The following is a 22,358-nucleotide window of genomic DNA, read 5'->3' as shown; positions in this document are numbered from 1 at the left end:
TTCTATGCCATATATTAATTATAGTGTAAAATATATTAAAGTTAATGTATTTAATATATTCTTAACATAATTTTGAAATAAAACTAAATTCTAAGTCCACAGTAAATGTAGTTCACAAAACACTTAGATTGAAAGTAGCTCATCATGCAAAGTGATGGAAAAATGAAACCATTCTACTATCAATTTGCAGACTTTATTTTGCAATTTAAGACCATAAATTGATGTTATCTAGTCTTTATAACTAACCTTTGCTATTATATATTAAGAGTTAAACATATTCTTGAGCTTGCTAATGTTTATYTTCTCCACATCAAACTAATTTATTGCATTTTACTATACAARTTTCAACRTATAAATTAAATGTAAAGCAATCTTGACTCTAGTCTTTGTAGTCAAACAGTTTTGTTAATTACTATAAGATGGAACATACAAAAAATTGCTTTGGAACATGAAAATCATAGTTGTAAACAGGACCAACAAACTTCAAAATAAATGCAAAAAAATAAATGAAATACAGGTATAAATATTTAGTTAAAAATCAAATGCTACATAAACCCAGCCTAATGTCAACGGCAGTGGAAGACACTGTATTCATGAGTGTGTGCTCTCATTACCTCTAGTCGCTGTGAACATAAAACAAAACAGTCCATTTTATGTTTATGTTCTGCAAAAAAAAAGGTTAATCCAACTCTTAGGTCCAGTTACCAAGAGCTTGAAATGTTCTGTGACCAGTTCTTGTGTTTTGCAAAGGTTCTTGGTGCACCAGGTTTGATGAGATGACCAATCACGTTTAAACTTCAAAAGGCTCAAATTTTCCATGGATTCCCAGTCATTCAGTTCATTAAAGGACTTGAACCATCTGAGTGGAATGCAAAGCTGCTTCTTCACCTTCGTCTGCGTCATGTCAGTCGACCTCATTCAGGATTTGAGCCCAGAAAATCTATAAACTAAAAGAATGGATACTCAAGTTTAACACAGAAAAACTTTGTGTTATAAACATACTTTTTACAAAACGCTTCTAAATTACATTACAGCAGCACATCACCTGGCTCATCAGCGTCTCACCAATTGCTAATACCTCTTTCACAAACAACAACATTGAGTAATTTTGATAAAACAATCTACACTAGGAGTGTGTCAATTGCAGATTTCTGGCCAATCTTTAAAAATCTGGCTTATCAATTCTGATTTTGGCCGAGACTGATCGTCTTGTCTGAATATTGCTAAAGGCAGAAAACGTCAGTGGGTTGGCAACAGTGGGGTGACTATTGATAACTGCAAACATGGAGACATGACCTGGTGGGCCAGTCTATTGGTTAAACAGGAGAGGAAAGCGGTTGATTTTTAGATCTTTGCTGAGGTAGATAAGATCAGTGGATGAAATCCCTTTCACATTTATTGGTGGATCACCAATCTTCAAAATTAAGGATTTGGGGAAGATTTATTGGTGCACCCCTAACATACACAATACACAAATATTTTCTTTTGAAAATAAAAGCATACACTGATTTTTGCATTTTTGTTAAAATAAAGTCACCATGTCATGATTTTATGTCACGAGACGTATAATTTGTGAAAATAAAAACTCCTCCATTTCCCCTGAGCTACTATTTCCATCTGAAGAAATCAATCACTCCCAACCAAAACCAACCAATCAGAGACAGAAGGATAGTCTTAGCACTGTCAATGTTCCGGTGAACTTTTAGGTAACCACTCCCCTCCGCCACTCCCATTTGCTGCACCTTTCTGTAGCTCCTCTCTGCCTATTAGTGAGGAGAACCAGGTGGACTCAATCTTCAATCTCCTAGCAATCAGAGTGCAGCTACTTTTGGTGTGACTGACCTGCCACTCCTGTTTGAGAGCATGAGAAGCAAACAGTGCTGGTAGCATGCAAATTCAGAACTGTGTAAAAGTTTCTACAAACTGTGAAAGACAGCCGGTAAGCCTCACAATGCTGCTGCTCATTGCTGAATTTCATTGGAGCAGCAAATGAACTCTGATTGATTGTTGTACTAAATTGTTTAATCTTACTGAAGTCAAGTTAGTAATTTAAAAAGAAAAAAGAAAAAAATACACTTGGTGCTTATTGGTTAAAGTAGAAAGAAGAAAAAAATATTGGTCAGAATGTTTGTGAAAATATTTAACAAAATGTTGATAAATGCCAATTTATTTATTACTGTTGAATTTTACTATAAAATATTTGCTATTCTTTTGAAATAATTAAAGGGGTAGAAATCTGATTATTCACAATGTATTTATCTTGTTAATTTCAGAATGTAATGTGTTTCTGTTTCTTTTGAGGTTTTTCACCTATTGGGCTATGGACTATGTRCTATGTGGACCATCATACAAAAATAAAGATGAGTCAACTAAATTAAAGGCTCTTTGAGTGAAATCCAGTTCAAACTTCACAGTGGAAACGATCCCTTTCAAGTGGGGATCACACGGCAAACCAAACCGGAAGTAACTTGACAATCAACCTCTTCATGCTGTCAATCAACTTAACATTACAGGAAAACCATTTATCCACTGTCATCTGTGTCCATGCTAACTAGCCTTAACATTCATGAGAGGTTCAGTTAGCTGCAGCGTAGCCAAATGCAAGAGATCAGGGAGAAGTGGGATGAGCAGCACCACAGTGACGGTTTCAACATATATGTAAAAAAAGTATCATAAGTTACATAGTGCTGCATTAGATATTATTAGAAAGACGCATAACAAAACATTATGCCTATGTTATTGTAGAAAACACCACATATTTCTTAATTTAAAGGTTTAACAGGTTGAGTAAAACAAAAACAAATGTACACACCTATTTTAAAGATGCCTAGTTGCTTTCCAGGAAAAGTTCAGGAGTGTCTGGATGCAGCTGTTGAGGAGAGGAAACAGAATAACCATATAAGGAGAAAGAAATATAAACACCAAAACGTGCAAGTCTTCCAATAATTAAATCAATTATTTTTGTTTTTTGTTTTTTTTATAATAAAATGAAATATTTTGTTCTGACAACAAATTTAGAACAGTACTATTTATATAGTTTTTAAGCTAAGCTACAATAACCAAATGAGTTTGCAAGTAGGCATTTCAGTAAAAACTCCCAATTGGATTATTATTTTTTTTTTTGCAAACGTCACTTATTTACTCTGTGATGTTTGTTCCTATTTCAGAAATATGAAAATTAACTATCTCTATGTACAATCCACAATTTATGTGAGGCAAAAAGCTGACCCATTGTAACAGTTTATCAACATAACTTAATCTCAACATGCCTGATTAGAGCACCAAACATGGAACAAATTTAACGCTGAAACACGAGCCGTCCCCACCCCATTCTTACCGGTATAACGGTTTCCCTCCGCCCCCACATTACGTTCGTTTGTCTCTCCCCTGATGAACGAAGTCCAAAAGATATATGTTCCAGGGTCCGGTCAGAGAGCTTGAAATGTCGTCTGACCAGTTTTTGCGCTTCACGAAGGTTCTTGTTCCCATGATGCAATGCGTAAAATGGAAAATACGGTACAAATACCTGTAAAACTAAAAAACAGAGAAATTCCTTCACATTACTAAAAAACGGAGAAATTCCTTCACATTTCTACCCGTTTAGAAATTTGAAGGAATTTACCCGTTTTTTTAGTTTTTTTTTTTTTTTTTTTACAGTGTATTGTCAACTTATTCTTGAAATAGTTATCATTACTCAGGTTAATTAACTCAAAATAGGGGGTTAGTATTTCACGGTCACTTTGAAAACACAGAAAGCTCTCATGTTTGTGGTTTTTCAGAGGCCTTTTGTGCGTCTGTAATTGCCAAATTCTTGAGCTGAGCTGTGGAAAAGCTGACTTGAAAATGCACTAATGATTTTGAGGCCCAAAAAATTATCCTGAAATATTTGAAGTGTTTTAAAGTTTTAGCTATGTGTGCGCCAAGCAAACTTGAGATCGATTAAGCAAAAGTACGTTTTTATTTTATTTTTTTTCAATGTACGTGCGTCTCTTCCAGCTGGTCACTGCGACTCTCCAGATCCCATAGTCAACGGTCACATTAGCGGAGATGGCTCAAGCTACCGTGACACTGTGGTGTACCAGTGCATGTTGGGATACAGACTAATCGGCACATCCGTCAGAATCTGCCAGCAAGACCATCGGTGGTCCGGAACAACACCTGTCTGTGTCCGTAAGTAAACGCATTCTTTTATTACTGCAAGATGCTGATAACTTGCAACATTGTTTGGAAAAACAAAGAGCTAAATTGGATAAATGCCTCTTTTTTTTGGCATGCTAAATATGTGAAAGACGTGAAGTGGGGGATAACAGTGCTTCACTTAATCATCTTTTTCATTGATTTTCTCTTGTTTCCTTTGACTTGTTTAGCCATCACTTGTGGTCACCCTGGAAACCCAGCCAATGGCCGAACCAATGGCAGCGAGTTCAACCTCAATGACGTTGTCAACTTCACCTGCAATAAAGGTTACATCCTCAGTGGGAATGCCCGCGCTCAGTGTCGACTCAACGGACAGTGGAGCAACCCCTTACCTGTCTGCAAAGGTCACTTCACATCTGTCACACAGCGTTACCCAGTTGTTTGCGTCCTAAAATGTTTTTTTATACCCTTCACAAATTAGGGAGATGGAATGAAAGTAATTATTGTTATTGACAATTCCATGATGAACATAATCAAAAATGACAATTATTTTATGTATTTATTTGTTTTAATGCATAATGCTTTAGGATTTTATGACTTGGCCTTTTAAAACATAGACCATTTCTGTATATAAATAAAAATCCTCTACTACAATGATTAGATTATATAAGAACAAATGCATATTAAGAGAAGGTTAAATTTTGGACCTAATGTTAGAAGTACAATAAAATTTCTCAATAACAATTTTATTTTGTCTTTAAGCAGAATGGGTAACCCCACAATTCAAAATACTGTATTTATGAACCTGTTTCAGAAAAAGAAAAGGCTTTGGAAATTCTAACAAGAATATCAAAATGTTTTGCTTAGTTTTTTTGCAACTACGTCTGCCACCAAGTTTACTATAAGAACTGATTAGGTAAAATTCACTAAACGCACCATTACATATAAGTAGTTTGGTGAAAAAATTGGAGTAGATGTAAACAAATACAATTTGTAAACATTAAAACACATTTTTAGACTTCAAATTACTTTTTTTATCCAGAGCTCTTAAGAATTTCTGTTAAACAATACATACATATTTTAAAATCAGAAGTATCACTACTTATCAATGGAAAGTTGTTTAGTGGTAAGAATTTTTTTTTTACAAAGGTATTTTGAAAAGCAATAACTGCAACATTAAGAAATCCAACCAAGGATCGAGTGCAAATCCTGGGCAGTGTATACGTGTACCTTTTTGTATAATTTTTGTAGTTTTCTGAAATTAATGTTTTTATTATACATCATCCGTAGCCATCAAACTTTACAGAAAAGAAAAGGGAAAAAAAACGACTGTGTTTTGGACCTGTTCACTTTTTTGTTTCATTTATTAATTTGTTTTCTATTATAAATTTCATTAAACAGAACATATACAGATACACACTCTTAAGCATTTAAAACACTTGATATCACAAAGTCTCTTACATGGGTTTCCCATAAAAAGGTTTCTTCTAGCTTGCCTTTTTTTCATCCTCCCTGAATTTCTTTTCGCTCTTATTCCCACTCTGCCTCCTTCCTTTTCTCCCTTTCTCACAGCAGCAGCTGTCAATTATGAGCCCGAAACTTTCTTGCTTCCCATAGGGCGCCAAACACACATACACACTCTTACTCACACACAGCCATCTCCCCCATGGGCTTGGATTTTCAGTGAATGTCAGTCCTCCCCTGTGACATGTGGAAAATCACACTCTACTCCTATTGGACTGGCATGCACCGAGAGAAGAGCAAGAGTTAAGAACAAAGAGCTCAAGAAAACTGAGCAGGGTGTGACAAAAGAGGAGGTTTAAAGGAGCTGCAAGGACAATCTGAATTTGTAATAGTTTTTTTTTTAGTCGGCACATTTAAGAAGACAGTGGGAAAGAAGAGGTTGATAGCGTTTTTTTTTTTTAATTATCTGGTAATACCACATAATGGGTTCGCACAGAGAACATAGCACAGTGTGACAGACACCAATAGGCAGCCACTGCATTGACTGTCTCAAACGGTTGCAGTGAAACGTCAAGGTGTCTGCCATTTCGGGAGGAGAAACAGCAGGCAGGAAATCCTTAAAGTGAATCTGGGAGTTGAGGTTCAAGCCAGATAAAGGGAGTTTTGCATTTATGTTTCACAAAGAGACTTTACTTTTAAAACAGCGGGTTTTCTGTATTCGTAATGTTAAGTCATTTCTTTTGCGACTTAAACGTTTGATCGTGAAGCAAAAAAGATCATAAATGCTGAAAAGTGAACATCTTTTAGTGGTTCTCTCAAGAAGACGCCCTAAATCCGGGTCAAGTGTTGATTCAGTAGAGAACTGACTATGAAAAGTTGCATTATTGAGGATGCATTTGTTATTTTTAGAAGTTAATTGCATATGGATGTAAAGCAAATGAAAACTATCACTTAGGTTTCCTTTTTTGAAATCTCAATGATGAAAAAAATTTAAGAAATATGAACATTTAATTTAGAACAAATTAATAAGCCCTCACTCAATCAAAATTTTATCAATGTAATAAATCGTGCAAGACTAAAAAGAAATGACTAAGCTCAAAAACATTACAAAAATTGTGAAAAAAATAAAATTTGAAAATAATTCAATAAAGCTTATAAAAAATAGAAGATTGGTTAGATGTTAGTTCCCTCCCTCGTAATGGTAATTACGATATTGACCTAAGATGTCTTGTGTTCCCAGAACAGTGTGCTATTAAAAATGGCTCATAGCATATTTGGTACATTTGATATACACGTTATCGCTGTGTATTTCTAAATTATAGTATTTGCTGGCAAAATCCGTTGCGTTGTAGTTGATTTATTTTTTATTTCTGCATAGAATCTTCTAAAGATCTAGTCTTTTTAATAGAAGTCCTATAAATATATATATTTTTTTAATATTAGGAATGCTATAGAAAGGAAATGAGTAAGATGTCAGACAGATTTACAATTGTATCAATAAAATCTTAAACTTTTCGTTTTAGTCGAGGCCAGGTCACACCATGAACCCTCTGTTGTATTCTCTCAAGAAAGGCCAGAAACATGATGTCCAACTGGGATTGTGGTTTATACTGAGCCAAAGTTGTTTGGAGTAAATTGGCAAAAGAATCAGGCATGCAGGACAGGAAAACTCACTATGAGCAACAACAGAGGAGAAGCAGAAGCAAAAAGGGTTAGAGGTGAATATGTGGTGGCTGCTGCACTCTAAAAATATATTGTTATATACAGTGGTGTGGAAAAAAGTGTTTGCCCTTTTCCTCATTTCTTTTTTTTGCATTTGTCACAGTGTTTCAAACCAATTTAAATATTAGTCAAAGCCAAGACAAGTAAACATAAATGCATTTTTTAAACGGAACTGCTTCTTAGGAAGCGAGAAACAAATTCAAACCTACATTGCCCTTTGAAAAAGTGATGACTCCCTAGTTTCAGGTATTAACATGTAATTGTGATCTGAATGAGAACCGTTTTGTCTCGTGCAGTGGTGAACTGTTCGGACCCTGGCCACGTGGAGAACGGCGTGCGCCAGTCCGGTCTGCGTTACCCAGAAGTTTTCAGCTATGGTGTAACCGTGGCGATCCACTGCAAGAGAGGCTATTACCTTCTGGGCTCTGCGATCCTCACGTGTCAACACAACGGGCTGTGGGACAGACCAACACCTCGTTGCTTAGGTATGACCAAAAAAAAAAACTGGTGACTGCTGAATCAGTTGGAAGTTGTAAAAAGTGTTGATTATGTGACCAAATGAGATGGTGTAATTTTTTGAATCTGTAGATAATGTTTCACTTTTAAAAGTGAATACAAGTTTCATAAACATTGTGTTTAGACCACAATACATATTAAATTTGACCATATATCTGTTGCGCTGTGTGAGCTACAACATGAGATCATAAACTGAATATAAAAGTGTAGCATTTTAACTGTGGGTGCAAATAAAGTTGAAATGGTAGCTTTGGGGTAAGTTGAGCCACTGACACGCTACAGAGTCTCAGCTTGCAAAGGACTCAGTTTTACTACTTCCTTTCCAAATGTTAGCTTCCCAAGCCCACTAAAAAGTTTTTTTTTTTTTTTTTTTTTTTTACTAAGCAGTTGCTTAATTGTAGCAACAACAAAGTTATTGTGTCTTGTAAGGACACTCAGAGGGGGCCCGGAAATTCAACCACACACAGGAGTATACGAAAGAAAAAAAAAAAGTTATTTTCAGATGCTGGTTTCTGCTCAGGGAGAGGTCATCAAACGCAGCACTGAGGAGAGAGGGGAGAAGACTGGTGATGCACAGATAGAGGGGTACCTTAGAAATGTTCAGCTTAACTGACCTGTAGAGCAGTGGACGGGTGGAGCAGAGGGTCTGACAGGGTGATGCAGGAAACCAGTGGAACAGGCTTCTGTGGAAGCAATGAAGATCCAAAACAACACCACCCAGGGACTTTGCCAATAATCAGGCAGAGGTCATACACAGGAGGACAGAGAAAGCAAACTTAGCGTTGAGGGGCAGGCGGTAACTGGTGGTCGTGAGGCAGAKCTTGGGTCAGGGTCCAGAAATCCAGAATAGAAGGGATCCGTGAAGGGCTTGGCAGGAGGGGTAAATCCGTAGACAGAAAGTGGTCATAGAAACACTGAAGACTTGGAAGGAAACACTGGCTCTCTACTGGCTCGTGGCAGTCGATAATCTGGCAAGGAAGCAGAGGCTGAGGGGTGTTTAAGTAGGGCAAGGCCCAGGTGGAACAGGTAAGCAATCAGGCGTGGCAGGTGAGCTGAATGAGTGCTTAACACAGCATGGGCAGGACATGAATCATAACAGTGTCTGATGAATTGTGGATAGCAAATAGAGTGAACTGGATGGGAAAAAATGACTTTCATTTAGGGTAGGAAGAGGTGAGAGAGGGATAGGGTTAAAGGGATGGGACAGAGCGTGGGTGAGTATTTTTCTGTGATTTGTTTCTGTTTGGTAACTCATTGAATTCAGACGTTTACAGATATTTGGCTTTTAAACAGTTTGACTTGGGTCAAATTTTTGGGGGGTTTGTAAATATAAAATATTTTCAAAAGCTAGTCTGAATTTTCTTTTGACAGGTTTAATCACAATTTTCACTGATGTTTTTTTTTTTTTTTTTTACTTTGGGAACTAGGTTATTTAGGTAAATATTGTTTTTAAAGTTATTTTCATTAATGGAATTTAAAAAATGGCTATAACAGATGTAAAAGTAATTGCAATATATACACACATGAAGCACTGTGGTGTCTGGTCAGCTTGGTTTTGATTTTGTGCGTTAATATAATCTGTTTTGTTTGAGATAAACATCGGACAGTTGTTTATGCCAAAACGCTTCCATCTTCACAAAAGATGTGCCTAATTGCTGCAGTTTTCTGGGCTTGTATGAACGTATTGAGACATTCAGTCCTGGGTTGACTGAACCAAAATATGCTTTCTTCTAGTTAATATTTTTGCATGTTGTTAAATGATCTGGTCATGAAAACATTACAAGTTTTCCTCCTGGTGTTTTTGCTCACATCTTTTAGTCTATATGTGTAAAGCTGTTCTAACCTGTCTCTTTTAATTTATATTACATATATGGGCATTCGTATTTATGTTTCAAAATATCCAAGTAATACAGGATTCCTAGATTATGCCTTGCTCACATATATATTAGAATAAGAGTTCTGCAAAGTTATAACCTTTTTTTTTTTTTTTTTTTTTTTTTGCTGATATTGGTAGGGTCAGCAAACGGCATGTAAAAGTAGTGCATTATGGCAAAGTATGGCCATTCTGGATACCATAAACACCCACATAGCTACAAATGGAAAAGTTGTATTAAGGCTGCTACAAATAGTTCAGTCACACTAAGAAGTGGATAGTTTGTGCTGTGCTTTGCTGATTCAGCAAAACCTTCTTCCAGATGTAGGAAGCAAAAGTAAAGCATTTTTAAGATGCAAAAAATTTTCCCTAATGGCTTCAATGAATGAGTTCTCAATACAATCTCTTCAAAATACTTATTCTTAATGTAGATTTAGGAAAAGGTTGAAGTCACAAAATGTTCAAAAACTTCATATTCTGGTGGGTAATTAAGGTTGCGTGTATAAAATGCCTCAGTCCTAGTTTTTAATTAGCTTTTGTTTGTCTTTTTGTTTTGCTTTGAATACTGTGTTGTATAATTAAGTCCTTTGGTTCACAAAATTAGAGGTTTTTTTTAATCTTCTTATAGATATATAAATTTCTTACTACAGTCAAACACATTTGTGACAGAAACTTAAACAAAACAACTTTTCCCCCCCTGAATCTCGAGAGAAATGCCTTTTTGTAAACCAGGACTGGTGTCTTTTCTTCTTCTTCTCGGGTGGATCAGTGACACATGTGACTATAACAAGCCTCAATGTGATTGTCTGTACAATACCTTAGCCTGAAACGCCCCAACAGTCCATTTGAACTGAAAAGGGTTTCAGAAAGGAGATAAAACAAATAAAGAATCAAAGAAAAAAGCCAAGTTGCCTTGCTTTCAAGCACTTCAATCATCTGCACTATTGCATTTGAGGAGCACTTACTTCTTTCAGTGGAAGCAATAAGATCATGGTGTGTTAGAGCTTTTCACACACTGTTTCTCTGCCTTGCTTAGCACTTTAGATTTTTACTTGCATAAATCATGGCATGACACATCAGACCAGTCCATAAAAAAAACACACACAGTGCATAAAATGCATTGTTGCACATTAAAGCCGTGTCATTTATAATTACATCTTTATGAAGTAAATATGAGAGGAAAATATTAAGGAATTCTTCGAAAACATGTTTTAAAAATACCATCACAGCCAGGTGAATCTTTTATTATATATATATATATATATATATATATATGTGTGTGTGTGTGTGTGTGTCAAAAAAGTAATACAAGGAGAGAAATGGCTTGAAGAGTCACCAAGATGACTTCAAGGAGCGAATGAGAAACCGAGAGGAAAAAAGAAGGTTCAAGTGAGAAAGGGAAGCAATCATAAAAAGGCAATAGAAGAAAAAGGCTTAAAGGTTTTTGCATAACTGTGTGTATGAGTGTGTATGTGTGTACATAAAAAAAACTGAGCATGTTTCTCTTAAGGCAATAGATGTTCTTGTTAGGAACCTACTCTGGCTGATAGAAACATCAAGATTAAACCAGAGAGGGATAGCAGCAGACTGATTCAAAGATGAAGGGAGAAGCACAAAGAGGTGAGCAGAAGCACAGGAGAAGACGACGTCAACAGAGAGGTAGAGATGAGGAATCTGGCAGAAATGGGAAAAAAGTTGGGGACGTATCTGTGAATCGAGCATCACATTTGAGAAAGGAGGTCTTATCGGAAAATTACTGGCCGATTGGAGATCAGCGGGGGCCGAGAAAAAGAGACGAGTAGAGAAGGGCGAGAAATGTTCTTAAGTTCTTGTGTCTGTCTGTATGCTCAAAGATTTCTTTAAAAAATTTGCAAAAGTATATTTATAGATTAGGAAATATCTGATCATTTAAAACTGTGAGCTAAATTCTATTGGGTTTTACCATTGAGGGGATGGAAAATAGTTTTCATTTAATTTGAGAGGACGAGGTGGTTTTTACTTTTTTGAACTATTAATATGAGCTCCTCACTGTGACTCAAACACCAGTGACTTTGCCAGTAATGGGAGGTTTTCTATCCATCACATCACAATGTATCGTGTCATCTCAAGGAGGCTTTTTGAGCACAAACCTACCTGTGGGGAGACACACTGCAGACTTACCTCGTCACTGCACTCTTTCTAGCCGATTTTCGTTTCGTATCAGTTTTCAGCTCAAGACAAATGTCTGCCTTTCTGTTGCCGTCTGTATGCTTTCACACATAAACACATACATTATCAACAAACACCTGAGGTAATGCTTCACTTTTTCTTCCTGTCACCCTCTCTCCTTCGCCGTCTGCAGAACCCCAGCTGCACTGCCTATTGTAGTTATGTATCTGGAATCTACAACTGGATTTACTCACAAACTCTAACCCCACCCCTGGTCTGTCTCCTTTCTCCTCCGATGTCTCGTTGTCTCTGTAGCTATTTCCTGTGGCGATCCCGGCGTGCCACCTAATGCAGCAGTCTCGGGAAGCCACAGTTGGACATACGGTTCTGTTCTGCAGTACTCCTGTCTGCCTGGCGGAGTTCTAGTGGGCAATTCTACTCGCAACTGCCAAGAAGATGGCACATGGAGCGGGGCGCCGCCCTACTGCACAGGTAGGCAAACTAATGTTTAAGGCTGTAAACTGTCACAGCTTAAAATGTACACATTTGCACAACTTAACGTTTGGAAATTGTTCACTGAAATCAGATATGCGAGTTAAAATGGTCAACAATAAATGTGCTGTATCTAATTAAAGTATTCTACGTAAGAATGTAGTTTCTTTTCTTACAGATGCCAAAACCTACATAGATGGTTAATTAAACACTACATGTGCTGCACCTTCAATAGCTTTTTGCATTTCTGGTGAAAATGTACAAAAACATAAAATGAAGTTGTAGTTTTAATGTAAATAAGTAGGAAACAATGCAACATTAAGGATTTAAAAAAAAAGATTGCCATACTTATTAATACCCCTTACAGATGAAAATTGAATGCATACAACTACAGCTTTTATTATTTTTAATTTATTTGTTTTAGATTAGACCTAACTTTTTTAGGTTAATAAAAAAAAAGTTAGGGTCAGGATCTTTTAATTTAATTATACCTTTCTACAATTTATTTTTTTTCTTAAATTGAAATATGATGTTACAAAGATGTATATTTATTTTTGGTTAACTTGGGCAAGAGAACATGCCATTCAAGTAAAGTACGTATATGTTGTTCTTCATTATCCAGAAGRTGGCAACACTAGGASAAAAGCTACTCRGCTAAACTTTCCATATCTGGAATCAGAGAAATATTTTTAAGAAGTAAAGCAACTTGAAATGTGATAAATGTGTGGTTGGTGTTGGGCATAGACATGCAGATTTTGCTAAATGTCTAATCATTTTTTTGGTCTGTTTTAGATCACACAACAGCAGTACAGATTTCATATAGAGTTTATTTTTACCAGGGTTCTTAGTCACCTTAGATCTAAACCAGTCCAAATAGTATTAACGGAGCAGAGTCACGCTGGTTTTCTTTCATTTCAGAAACGGTCCCCTTTCAGGTGCAAGCAGGGGCTGTGGTTAAACCGGCAGAGTGGAAATAATGGCAGAAYCACATGCAAAGTGGTTTGCACTTCATTTTGAACAGTAGATATTAAAGAAACTTAGTTAAATTTTTGTTTGCTTCTGCAAAGAGAGAGAGAGTCACTGAGGAGGGATTTGCGGCTTCCAGCCAACTATCATGAGAGACCCTTTTTTCCCCCCATAATCATGAAAATGTCTGCAGTTATCTTGCTCAGTTGTGTGGTAGTCATCAGATATTTCTACTTGTACTGAAGTGGGACTTCACTTGTTAGGGAGTGCTTTTAAACTGCAGTGTTGTCACTTTTTTGACTGAGCTAAAGAGCCGTAAATCCTTCTACCACAGGTTGGCTCGCTTTATCAAAAGCGATGATGATGAAATTAGATTACCTTTACTTCTACACTAATCACTGCTCATTATGGCTAAACATTAGTCTTTCCCCTGCAGATTAATAGCAGTGAGCACTAACTCGAAGCGCATGAGTGTGTCCCAGGAGAAGATTTAGAATTTTCCACAATTTGGGACATAAATTGCACACCTGAGGAGACATCATAATTTGAAATCAGTTAATCAGTTTAATAGCTGAAAAACTGCATCAAGCTGTTTATAACCTTGATTATAATTACCTACCCCTTGCTTATCAAAAACAAACCACCCCATGACCACACTGCCCTTTCTCGCACATATTTACTTCCCAACTGTATAAAACAGACTCAAAGTGAAGTCATTATTCAAGATCTTTGCTAAATAACATTATTCCAGTCATTTTGAGGTGACGTGTGGAATCCATCTTAAGAAGGTGGTTTACGCTGAACATTCACTTTAGCTCAGTTGCTGGAGCTACAGGATACTGTGACTACAACAGCCGTAGTCTCACCTCAAATGTTTGATACCTTGATATTTTATTTTAATATGTAACACAGAATCAAGGCAGTTCTGAAGAGAAAATGGGGTCTAACCGAGTACTTACAAGGTCTACATAATAGACTTAAAGTGGTTGCTGAGTGTGTCCGCAAAATGTGACCTTGCACTGAGCAGCTGTCTCTGTGACAGTCTGCTTGTGTCTTCTAAAAATTCTCCCCACTTGTGATGAGATTCTCGCTGGTTAGAAAAGACAGCAGCATGAACTCTGAGAGTCTTCTTTTTCTCCGKGTGACTGTCTCTGGTGCTATTCTTGACTGGGTGCTGCTTGGCTAATATTGCGCATCTGAGAATAAGTCTGTGAAGTTATCCTTGTCTCCTGTGCAGGATGTAAGTGATGCTTTGCGGTAGGCTTCCACAGATCCCCACGTTAACGMAAAATGATCGTTTTGAAACTCTGCTATTGTCTCAGTAGTTGAAATGCAACGAGCCTCCTGTGATGGCCTCAAAGCAGAGCACTAAGCAGGGAAGATTTCAACCTGCAGCTAAAATGTTTATTGAGATTCAAGACTCTGCATTCAGAGGTGCACACTGTTAAATGCACAATTCCTACCGAGTTTGAGCTGCTGAAGTCGTGACGCGTTAAACGGATCTTTAGAAACGTTTATGATGGCACAAAAACTAACAGTTGCAGTTGTTTGCATGTCTGGGTACATATGCATGCATTTGTGTGTCCTTACATCAAACATAGAAGAAAACTGTTTAGGAACTAAACAGGCTAACAAACGTGAACATTTTTGATACATAATGGGTTTTAAGTGAAAAGCATTTTGTCTTCATATTCACACTGTTTTCATAGTTTGGCTGGTCTTGTGACTCGTACTCAGGTGTGACATATATGTTTTTTTCATCTTCATGAATTTTAATTCATACTACAATCATGAACCAAGAATTGAGTATTGGCGTGTGCCTTGGAATGTGCTTCTAGGAGAGGCAGGATTACGTTTCCATGCCCTGGTAGTTGCCAAAAAAATGAATGAAAATGACTTTGGAGGCGGGCTTTCTTTTYGTTACCGCTTCATGCAATGCAACCGCTTCCATCACCCAATATTTGCACTGCATGCGTCTCCGCTCCTCTCCACCGGCGAAGTACAGATGCGGATACGAGTCGTTCCCAACTTTGATTTAGAGCAGGGACATCGGTGTGTCAGAAACTGCCAGCAGACTTCCAACCCATGGTGGTCAGTTTCTGTGAGTTTGTTGTAAAGCAGGAAACTGAACATGTGTCACCGGATCATATTATTAACATGGACAAGATTCCCCAGACTTTAGATAATCTCTAAATAAATGCTAGTTATACTCTGGTGAGACTTACAGTCAGGAATATACAGCATTAAGCTTTTTAAAATTTCTAATTCCATCAAACAATGTACATCATGTTACTCTTGGTCTTTCCTCACATGAAATGTATTAAGTAAATTTAAATTGTGTAAGTGAACTGATRGTGTTTTGTTGGTTGTATCTTATAGTTCCACTGCAAAGGAGKGCTACATTTCTTCACCTAAACGTRAACRTTGCTATGCTTTCTAAATGTAATTGACCATTTCTCACTTCCCTATAGGAGCTAGTCCTGGATTGTGYGGAGACCCTGGGATCCCGCCACATGGCACCAGACTGGGAGGGGAAGAATTTAAGACCAAGAGCCTTCTGCGTTTTAGCTGYGAGGCCGGGTATAATCTGATTGGCTCAGCTGAGAGGACCTGTCTTCACAACAGCAGCTGGAGCGGAACGCAGCCTGTGTGTCAAGGTAGGAAGTGGAGCACTGAYCATTTGTTTGAATTCTGTTATCTAATAATCTGGTTCTGTAACGATCAGGAAGCCGTCATGAAGCTGCACTGCACCTCAAAGATCATACAGCTTACAGAATACCTGCATGATTCTGGGTTTTATTTCTACTGAAAATCGAAGRAGTGATTCTTCTGTGGAACAAATCAGATATTTATGTACCTTTTGTAAACAATAATCTACATGTGCAAAGCCTTTTTAAGTTTGTTTTATTGTAAAATCCGGCTGCCTGATTTATGCCAGGCCCTGTGATGTGACAACATAGCATATTGAGAACTGTCTGTCTTGTTGAGACATTTCGATAGCAACCTATTCCTGGCTCATTACCTTTGGGTCCCAACCCAGTTTCTTTAAAACATTACAGCTGAAATGAAATATGCTATAAAATGAGTCTTTCCACATTTTTGCGAAAACCTATAATGCATTTGTGGATGTGGACTTTTCACCATGCACTGGAAAAATATAAATCAGCTGAGGCCCAGGAGTTGATGAGCATAGGCTCTTTTTCTGCACATAAAGCAGCATCAGGCACACAACTGACAGTAAGAAACTGATCCTTTATCAAACAAACGGGTTTCGCGCTACATACTATACATTTTCTATAATGTGAAGAAGCTTGCTCATTGTTCATTTCTGCAAGCCGTGACAGAGATGGAGTATTCATGAAATGAAGCCCAGTAGACATGAGTTATGAATGGGTTGAATCTGAGCTTCTCCAATTTTCTCCCCAGTTCAGGATCACATTTTCTCTGCAGATACATATCACTAAATTAGAATAACATTGAAAAGTAAATCTATTTGAGTGATTAAATTCAAAAAGTGAAAATGATATAGATTCATTACACAGAGAGTGATGTATTTAAAGGTTTTTATGTAGTTAATTTTAATAATTATGGCTTGCAGCTAATTCAAATATTACATTTCTCAAAAAGTTAGAATATTACACGAGACTGGTTTGAAATACAGAAGAGATATGTCTATGTACTGCACAGTATGTACAGTCGATACTTGGCCCCCGGCTCCTTTTACATGTATTACCATCCACTTTWTAGAGTCAAACATGGAGAACCAACATCTAGTTTTATCAGATCATGAATCCAGACAAACCCCAACTAGGCTATAAATTCATGTTCTCACTCAACATTTTGAACCAATATGTATTTCTRTACTTTTACCTTTTTGTAAACTGTTTATGCTTTTATTTTTCTCTTGCTTTTCTTTTGTTTGYATTTCCTCTGATTGGTGTAAAGCAGTTTGAATTGTCTTGTTGCTGAAAATGTGCTATATAAATTACCTTACCTTATCAGTGCATGATAAGCACTTACCTTTGGGTCCCAATGCAGGCGAGCCTTCGGGTCGCCTGCATTGTTGTCTCATCTTCCTCTTGACAGTATCCCACAGAGTCAAAAATTGATARCCAGCTCTCTCTCTCTGTGTTTTTTATTGTGGGCGATGCTGTTCACAATTAAAAAGAAAGTGCTGAAAGATTAACAGGAAGTGCTGGTTATAAAATTGTGAATATTCCCCAAAACCTGGCACCCATTAAGTTTCATTGACTTTGGAGTTGTGTGCACTGAAATATTTCTTTGAATGTCTCATAGATTCTCGTTTGGGTTTAGTTCAGGGGAATTTGGTAGCTAATCTAACACAGTGATACAAGCTGGGTGTTKGGACTCTTGGCAGTGTGGGTRGGTGCCAAGTCAGAGTGGAAAATAAAGGTTTTGTCTGTAAAGGAAAGGATAAAATGCCTTGGTAAATGACTGCAGTGACATTGGACTTGATAAAACACAATTGACTAATACCAGCAGATGACGGATGTTAGCTGTGTTTCACATCATAATCCCCAAATCATCACCGACTGTGGAAATTTCACACTGCACTTCATGCCACTTGGCTTCTGTGCCTTCTCACTCTTTTTCCAAACCACAGGACAAGTCTTTCTTCTTCGTTGTCATATATCTTCTTTTCTTGATCTTATTTGTTTCCAATTGTCCAAGTAACACACAGTTAAGTCTTTCTGTTGTTCAGGAGAGATTTAAGATGAGTAATGCAACAGTTGTATATCCCAAACACATCTGTGTGTTGTAGCACGTTAAGCACTGACTCCTGCTGCAGTCGATGTCCTCTGATTCTCTCTTTTGAGTGGGATTTGCTTCACAGGCTTTACAAGACTACAAGTGCTCCTCTTTGTCTGCTGTTGATCATGATGCACTTGGAAATATAGTCAAAGAAGCTGTTAAACATTTTCCCTAAATAAATTGTATTTATAAATTTAAAGTCAAAGTAGCTTCTACAAAGCGGAAGGAAAAATAAAAAAAAATGTTGATGTGGCATGGTGTTCTCGAAAGCTCAACAAACAGAACTGAGTGGAAGAATTCATTAAGTTTGTGAAATTTGATACAATATTGAGATATAAAATCTATTATATCAGTCTCTCTGAAATGAATCKTGTGCGTCATTCTTCTAATAAAGCTCAGAGTCTYTATAGTAGTAGTTTTTGAAGGCACTCTGTGGGCAGATGGGAATTTACGGGAAATTAAAGAAGCTCTCTGTAAGCRCTATAGACTCACTGGAAACCTCACACCGTTCCCCAAAATACTTCAGCTGAACGAAGCACATAATCTCCAGTGTGTCTGAGTGCTGGTGTTAGATTATGGGGGGTTTTTGGAAGGGTGAGTCATACAGGATCAGTGTCCACTTGAGCATTGTTAAAGGTCTGTAAAAAAATAATTACCAGAATGCTAAAAGTCGGCTTTAACAACTTAAAGGAAAAATACTGATATAACTGAGCAAACACAACAATTTGCTCTGATATAAACATCAGTTTAGTTTAGAAAGTAGTAGCTTTTGTCTACTGTGTTTATCACAATGCTTGACTTCATAAAGGTCAATATTGTTCACCTGTTGATTAATTGCCCTCCAAAAGAGTCTTGTCAACCCTGAAATTATTGCTGCTTTGAAAATCCAAACTTTAATGCAGAAATGTAATGTAATTTTTCTTCATGTCAGAAATCAATATGTTTGGGTTGTAGTTTCTTATGGCAAGGAAAAAAGCTATAAGGCACAAACTGTGCATGCAACTCTTGTTTTTTTCTTTTTTTGTCAGAAAGTCAGAACTCTCTATTAAATTGATTACACATACTAAAAACCCAACAGAAACATGCACACACCCCGGAGATGCACGTCTGTTTGCCTTTGCCAGGCCCGTGTTTGCTTAAGGCTAATTATTTATGTCTGTCTACATTTGTTTTTCATTAGGCTAATAGTGGTTAAAAGTTGATTCAGAAAGGGTGAGATTTCCATCACCGGGACACGAGTAAACAAAAATCCATGGACACAAATGCGTACACATCCACAGACTGCTGCTACGGCACACAGTCTTCACACTCCTAGCTGAAAACAGCAAAAATKTACTATTGGACCAAGCTTTTAAAAGGGTCCTAACAAATGAATCCAATCAATAGGTGCCTGATTGTTAAGGGCTGTCAGCTGTCATGATCTTATTAGTGAAATGCGCTGTGGGTGGTTGCTAATTCCTCCTGGCTCAGTTAATGTGCTTTGCCAGCAAACTAAAGTTCAATGAATCAGTAGTTCAGACCTTTCCTGTCTGCTTTTAGTGCCCTTCCTGACAGTTTTGTAATGCAATCCGTAGACCAGTTGTGATCAAAAATTAAAAAGGCCCTTGCCATATCCCCCTCTGTCCACAAGTTCTAAATAATGAACCAACTCTACAACCCGGCAGCGTGAGCAACGCTTCCTTTTGTTTTTTTTATTTGTGTATCGTGAATCTTTTACCCGACAGAGTCTGATTTTCTTCAAGCAGACAGAACCAGGCAACACTTGGCCTTGGTGTTTTTTAATGCTTTAAGCAGCAGCCCTTTGGTAGATGATGCTGATTTATTCGAAGCTTCCAGTTAGTCTTAAGTGCACAAATGTAACCCAGCGCATCTGCCACTCAGTGTTGGGAATTAGGCCAACGACCTTTATTCATCAATCAGCCTCACTAACTAAAGGATGCATTTTAGGTTATTTCCAGCTGTCTCCAGTGATAATCTCATTATTGCAGCCCAGAGCTGATCAGCACTGATTGACAGGAAGACGCTAACAGCTCGCTTTGCAGTTATTTCCTCCATTAATCAGCGCTGACGGCTATGTTTTTTTTCTCATCAATCCTCAGCTGTTTCTTGCGGTAACCCTGGCACCCCTGCCCATGGAAGAATCGTGTTCAGCGACGGCATCACCTTTGGCAGCTCAGTGGCTTACGCGTGTTGGGAAGGGTTTAAAACATCTGGACTGACCACCAGACACTGCACAACAAATGGCACATGGACTGGTCAGCCCCCAGATTGCACWGGTAGGAAAGCTTTTGCATGATTACCATCTATGCAGTTTGTATTTTGAACACTGTTAGTGTAGCAGGGTTGCAGTCATAATAGGATAAGAAATTTAGTTTAGACTGGTATCCATCACCAGTTCAGGATGCTATATGTAGGTAAGTCTAAGTATGTTGCATCAAAATACTTTAATTTGGCTAGCTTAACAGAAAACAGACAAACATTTAGGAAACGGGAGTAAAAATGTAAGTTTAAAAAAAAAAAAGCAGGATTTCTGCACCAGGGAACTAAAGGATTCTGCATGGTCGGGCCAAATTGCTGAAGTCTGTTTTCACTGTCGCAGTTGTGTGACAAAATACATGTCCACCTCATGTCATCTTCCCGTTCTTATTACAGCCCCTCTGAGGAACTTTTTGCCTCACTCTGTATGCAAAACTGTTATGTGATTTGTCTGCATTTTGTTTGTTTGAAACAAAATGCCACTACTCAACTTCCAGAGGTTGGTTTTTCAGGTAGAAGGATGGATAGTCTTGAGGAGCTGTTGTCCGAGGCTAAGAGGAAGTACATATTGTATGTACTTTTTCTCCTCTGAACTTGTAAGTTGTCATGATTGCTGTGTTTACTATATTGTTGCAAACCACACCTATGTCAAAACAACATGATGCATACTGCAGTGGGAGGGATTTCACTGGACGTTGGTTCGGTGTGTCTTGTGGACCTTGAAGGTTGTGTGAAAACGATTCGACTTCGGTCTGACCATGCTGGGCCCTTTAAAGAACGGTGACTAAGAAACCTTTGTTTTTTTTTWACTGTGACAGAGAGCTCTGTAAATAAACCTGTACCTCTTTTAAAGAGAATTGAATAAATCAACATGTCTAAAAAAAAAAAACAGATAAAACTCCTTCCACATTGCTGTAGCTCAGAATATATATTTTTTCTGGCTTGAGGATAACTTTTTCTCTTATTCTCCTTTTCAGTGATCAGTTGTGGCGACCCTGGGCCCATCGCCAACGGCATCTATTTGGGAAGAGAATTTACCTTCAACCATACTGTGGCCTACCGCTGTAACCCTGGCCACCTGATGGAACCAGCTGGATGCAATGTTCTGAGCTGCACTAAAGATGGAACCTGGAACAAAACCAAGCCCAGTTGCAAAGGTATCAGAAAGCAACATAAGTGGCAGATTTACTATCCGTAGGCAGTTCACCATCTGGTCGTGGTTCAGAAATGGCACCTCTGGGAGTGTCCAGCTTTTTGCATGAGACACCGCAACTGTTCTGATCTGCAAGTGCAAGCATAATTGGCTCATTTCAAGAATGAGTCAAAAGTCTATGAGGGGCAGCACAGATTAGTGCAGTCGCAAACAGGTAGGCCTGTTGATCCCCACARTCCAGTCATTTGCACTACATTAGTTAGACAGCAAAGCTGCATCTCCTGGAGCACAAGACGGGCACAGCAAAAACTTTAGGACCTCAAAGTTTTTCCATCACACAGCAAGATTGCATMTATAGTGAGATTAGGATTGAATAACTAAATAAAAGAATGTTTTTATAAATTTAAAAATAATAATCTCTACGATCACCACTGAGATGACACGGCTGCTTTTAAGTACTTTGTACATCACAAAGTATAAAAATGAAAAATTGCAATAAATGTGTTGCATAAGTGCAAACTCTTAAGCAGATCCTTTGTTGAAGCACTTTTTGACTTTTTAAACCTGCATTGAGTATAGCAAACTATATTCTATATTATCCTGACATAAATTTTTGTTGTTCTGGTAGGAATTTACTCACACTCATTTTTAATTATACAGCTAAAGACATAGTCTATAGAGAAGCTACACAGGATCCATATTGCCTTTTATGGACACTAGTATAAATACATTTTGGCTCAATGAAGACAGCCGTCCATCATCTAAACCCGCTTGTCAAACCCGCTTGGCCTAGCAGTGTTGTGTGTGTGTGTGTGTGTGCGTGCGCGCGTGTGTGTGTGTGTGTGCGTGCGCGTGTGT

At 37.8% G+C, this 22,358-nt stretch overlaps 1 protein-coding gene across 1 annotated transcript in view; it reads left to right on the top strand.

Annotated features, from left to right (window-relative positions):
- LOC103462895 (CUB and sushi domain-containing protein 1) overlaps positions 1–22,358 on the top strand; it is a 221,121-nt gene that overhangs the window by 175,966 nt on the left and 22,797 nt on the right. Inside the window, exons 53-59 of the mRNA XM_017303877.1 lie at positions 3,997–4,170; positions 4,368–4,541; positions 7,620–7,808; positions 12,176–12,352; positions 15,790–15,975; positions 20,191–20,367; positions 21,325–21,504. Coding sequence (XP_017159366.1) covers positions 3,997–4,170; positions 4,368–4,541; positions 7,620–7,808; positions 12,176–12,352; positions 15,790–15,975; positions 20,191–20,367; positions 21,325–21,504 — 1,257 coding nt within the window. The remainder of the gene's footprint in view (positions 1–3,996; positions 4,171–4,367; positions 4,542–7,619; positions 7,809–12,175; positions 12,353–15,789; positions 15,976–20,190; positions 20,368–21,324; positions 21,505–22,358) is intronic.

This window comes from Poecilia reticulata, linkage group LG3 (genome assembly GCF_000633615.1).
Source record: "Poecilia reticulata strain Guanapo linkage group LG3, Guppy_female_1.0+MT, whole genome shotgun sequence".
NCBI classification, from domain to species: domain Eukaryota; kingdom Metazoa; phylum Chordata; class Actinopteri; order Cyprinodontiformes; family Poeciliidae; genus Poecilia; species Poecilia reticulata.
Note: the sequence above shows the minus strand (reverse complement) of the source record. Positions and strands in the feature narration are given on the sequence as shown.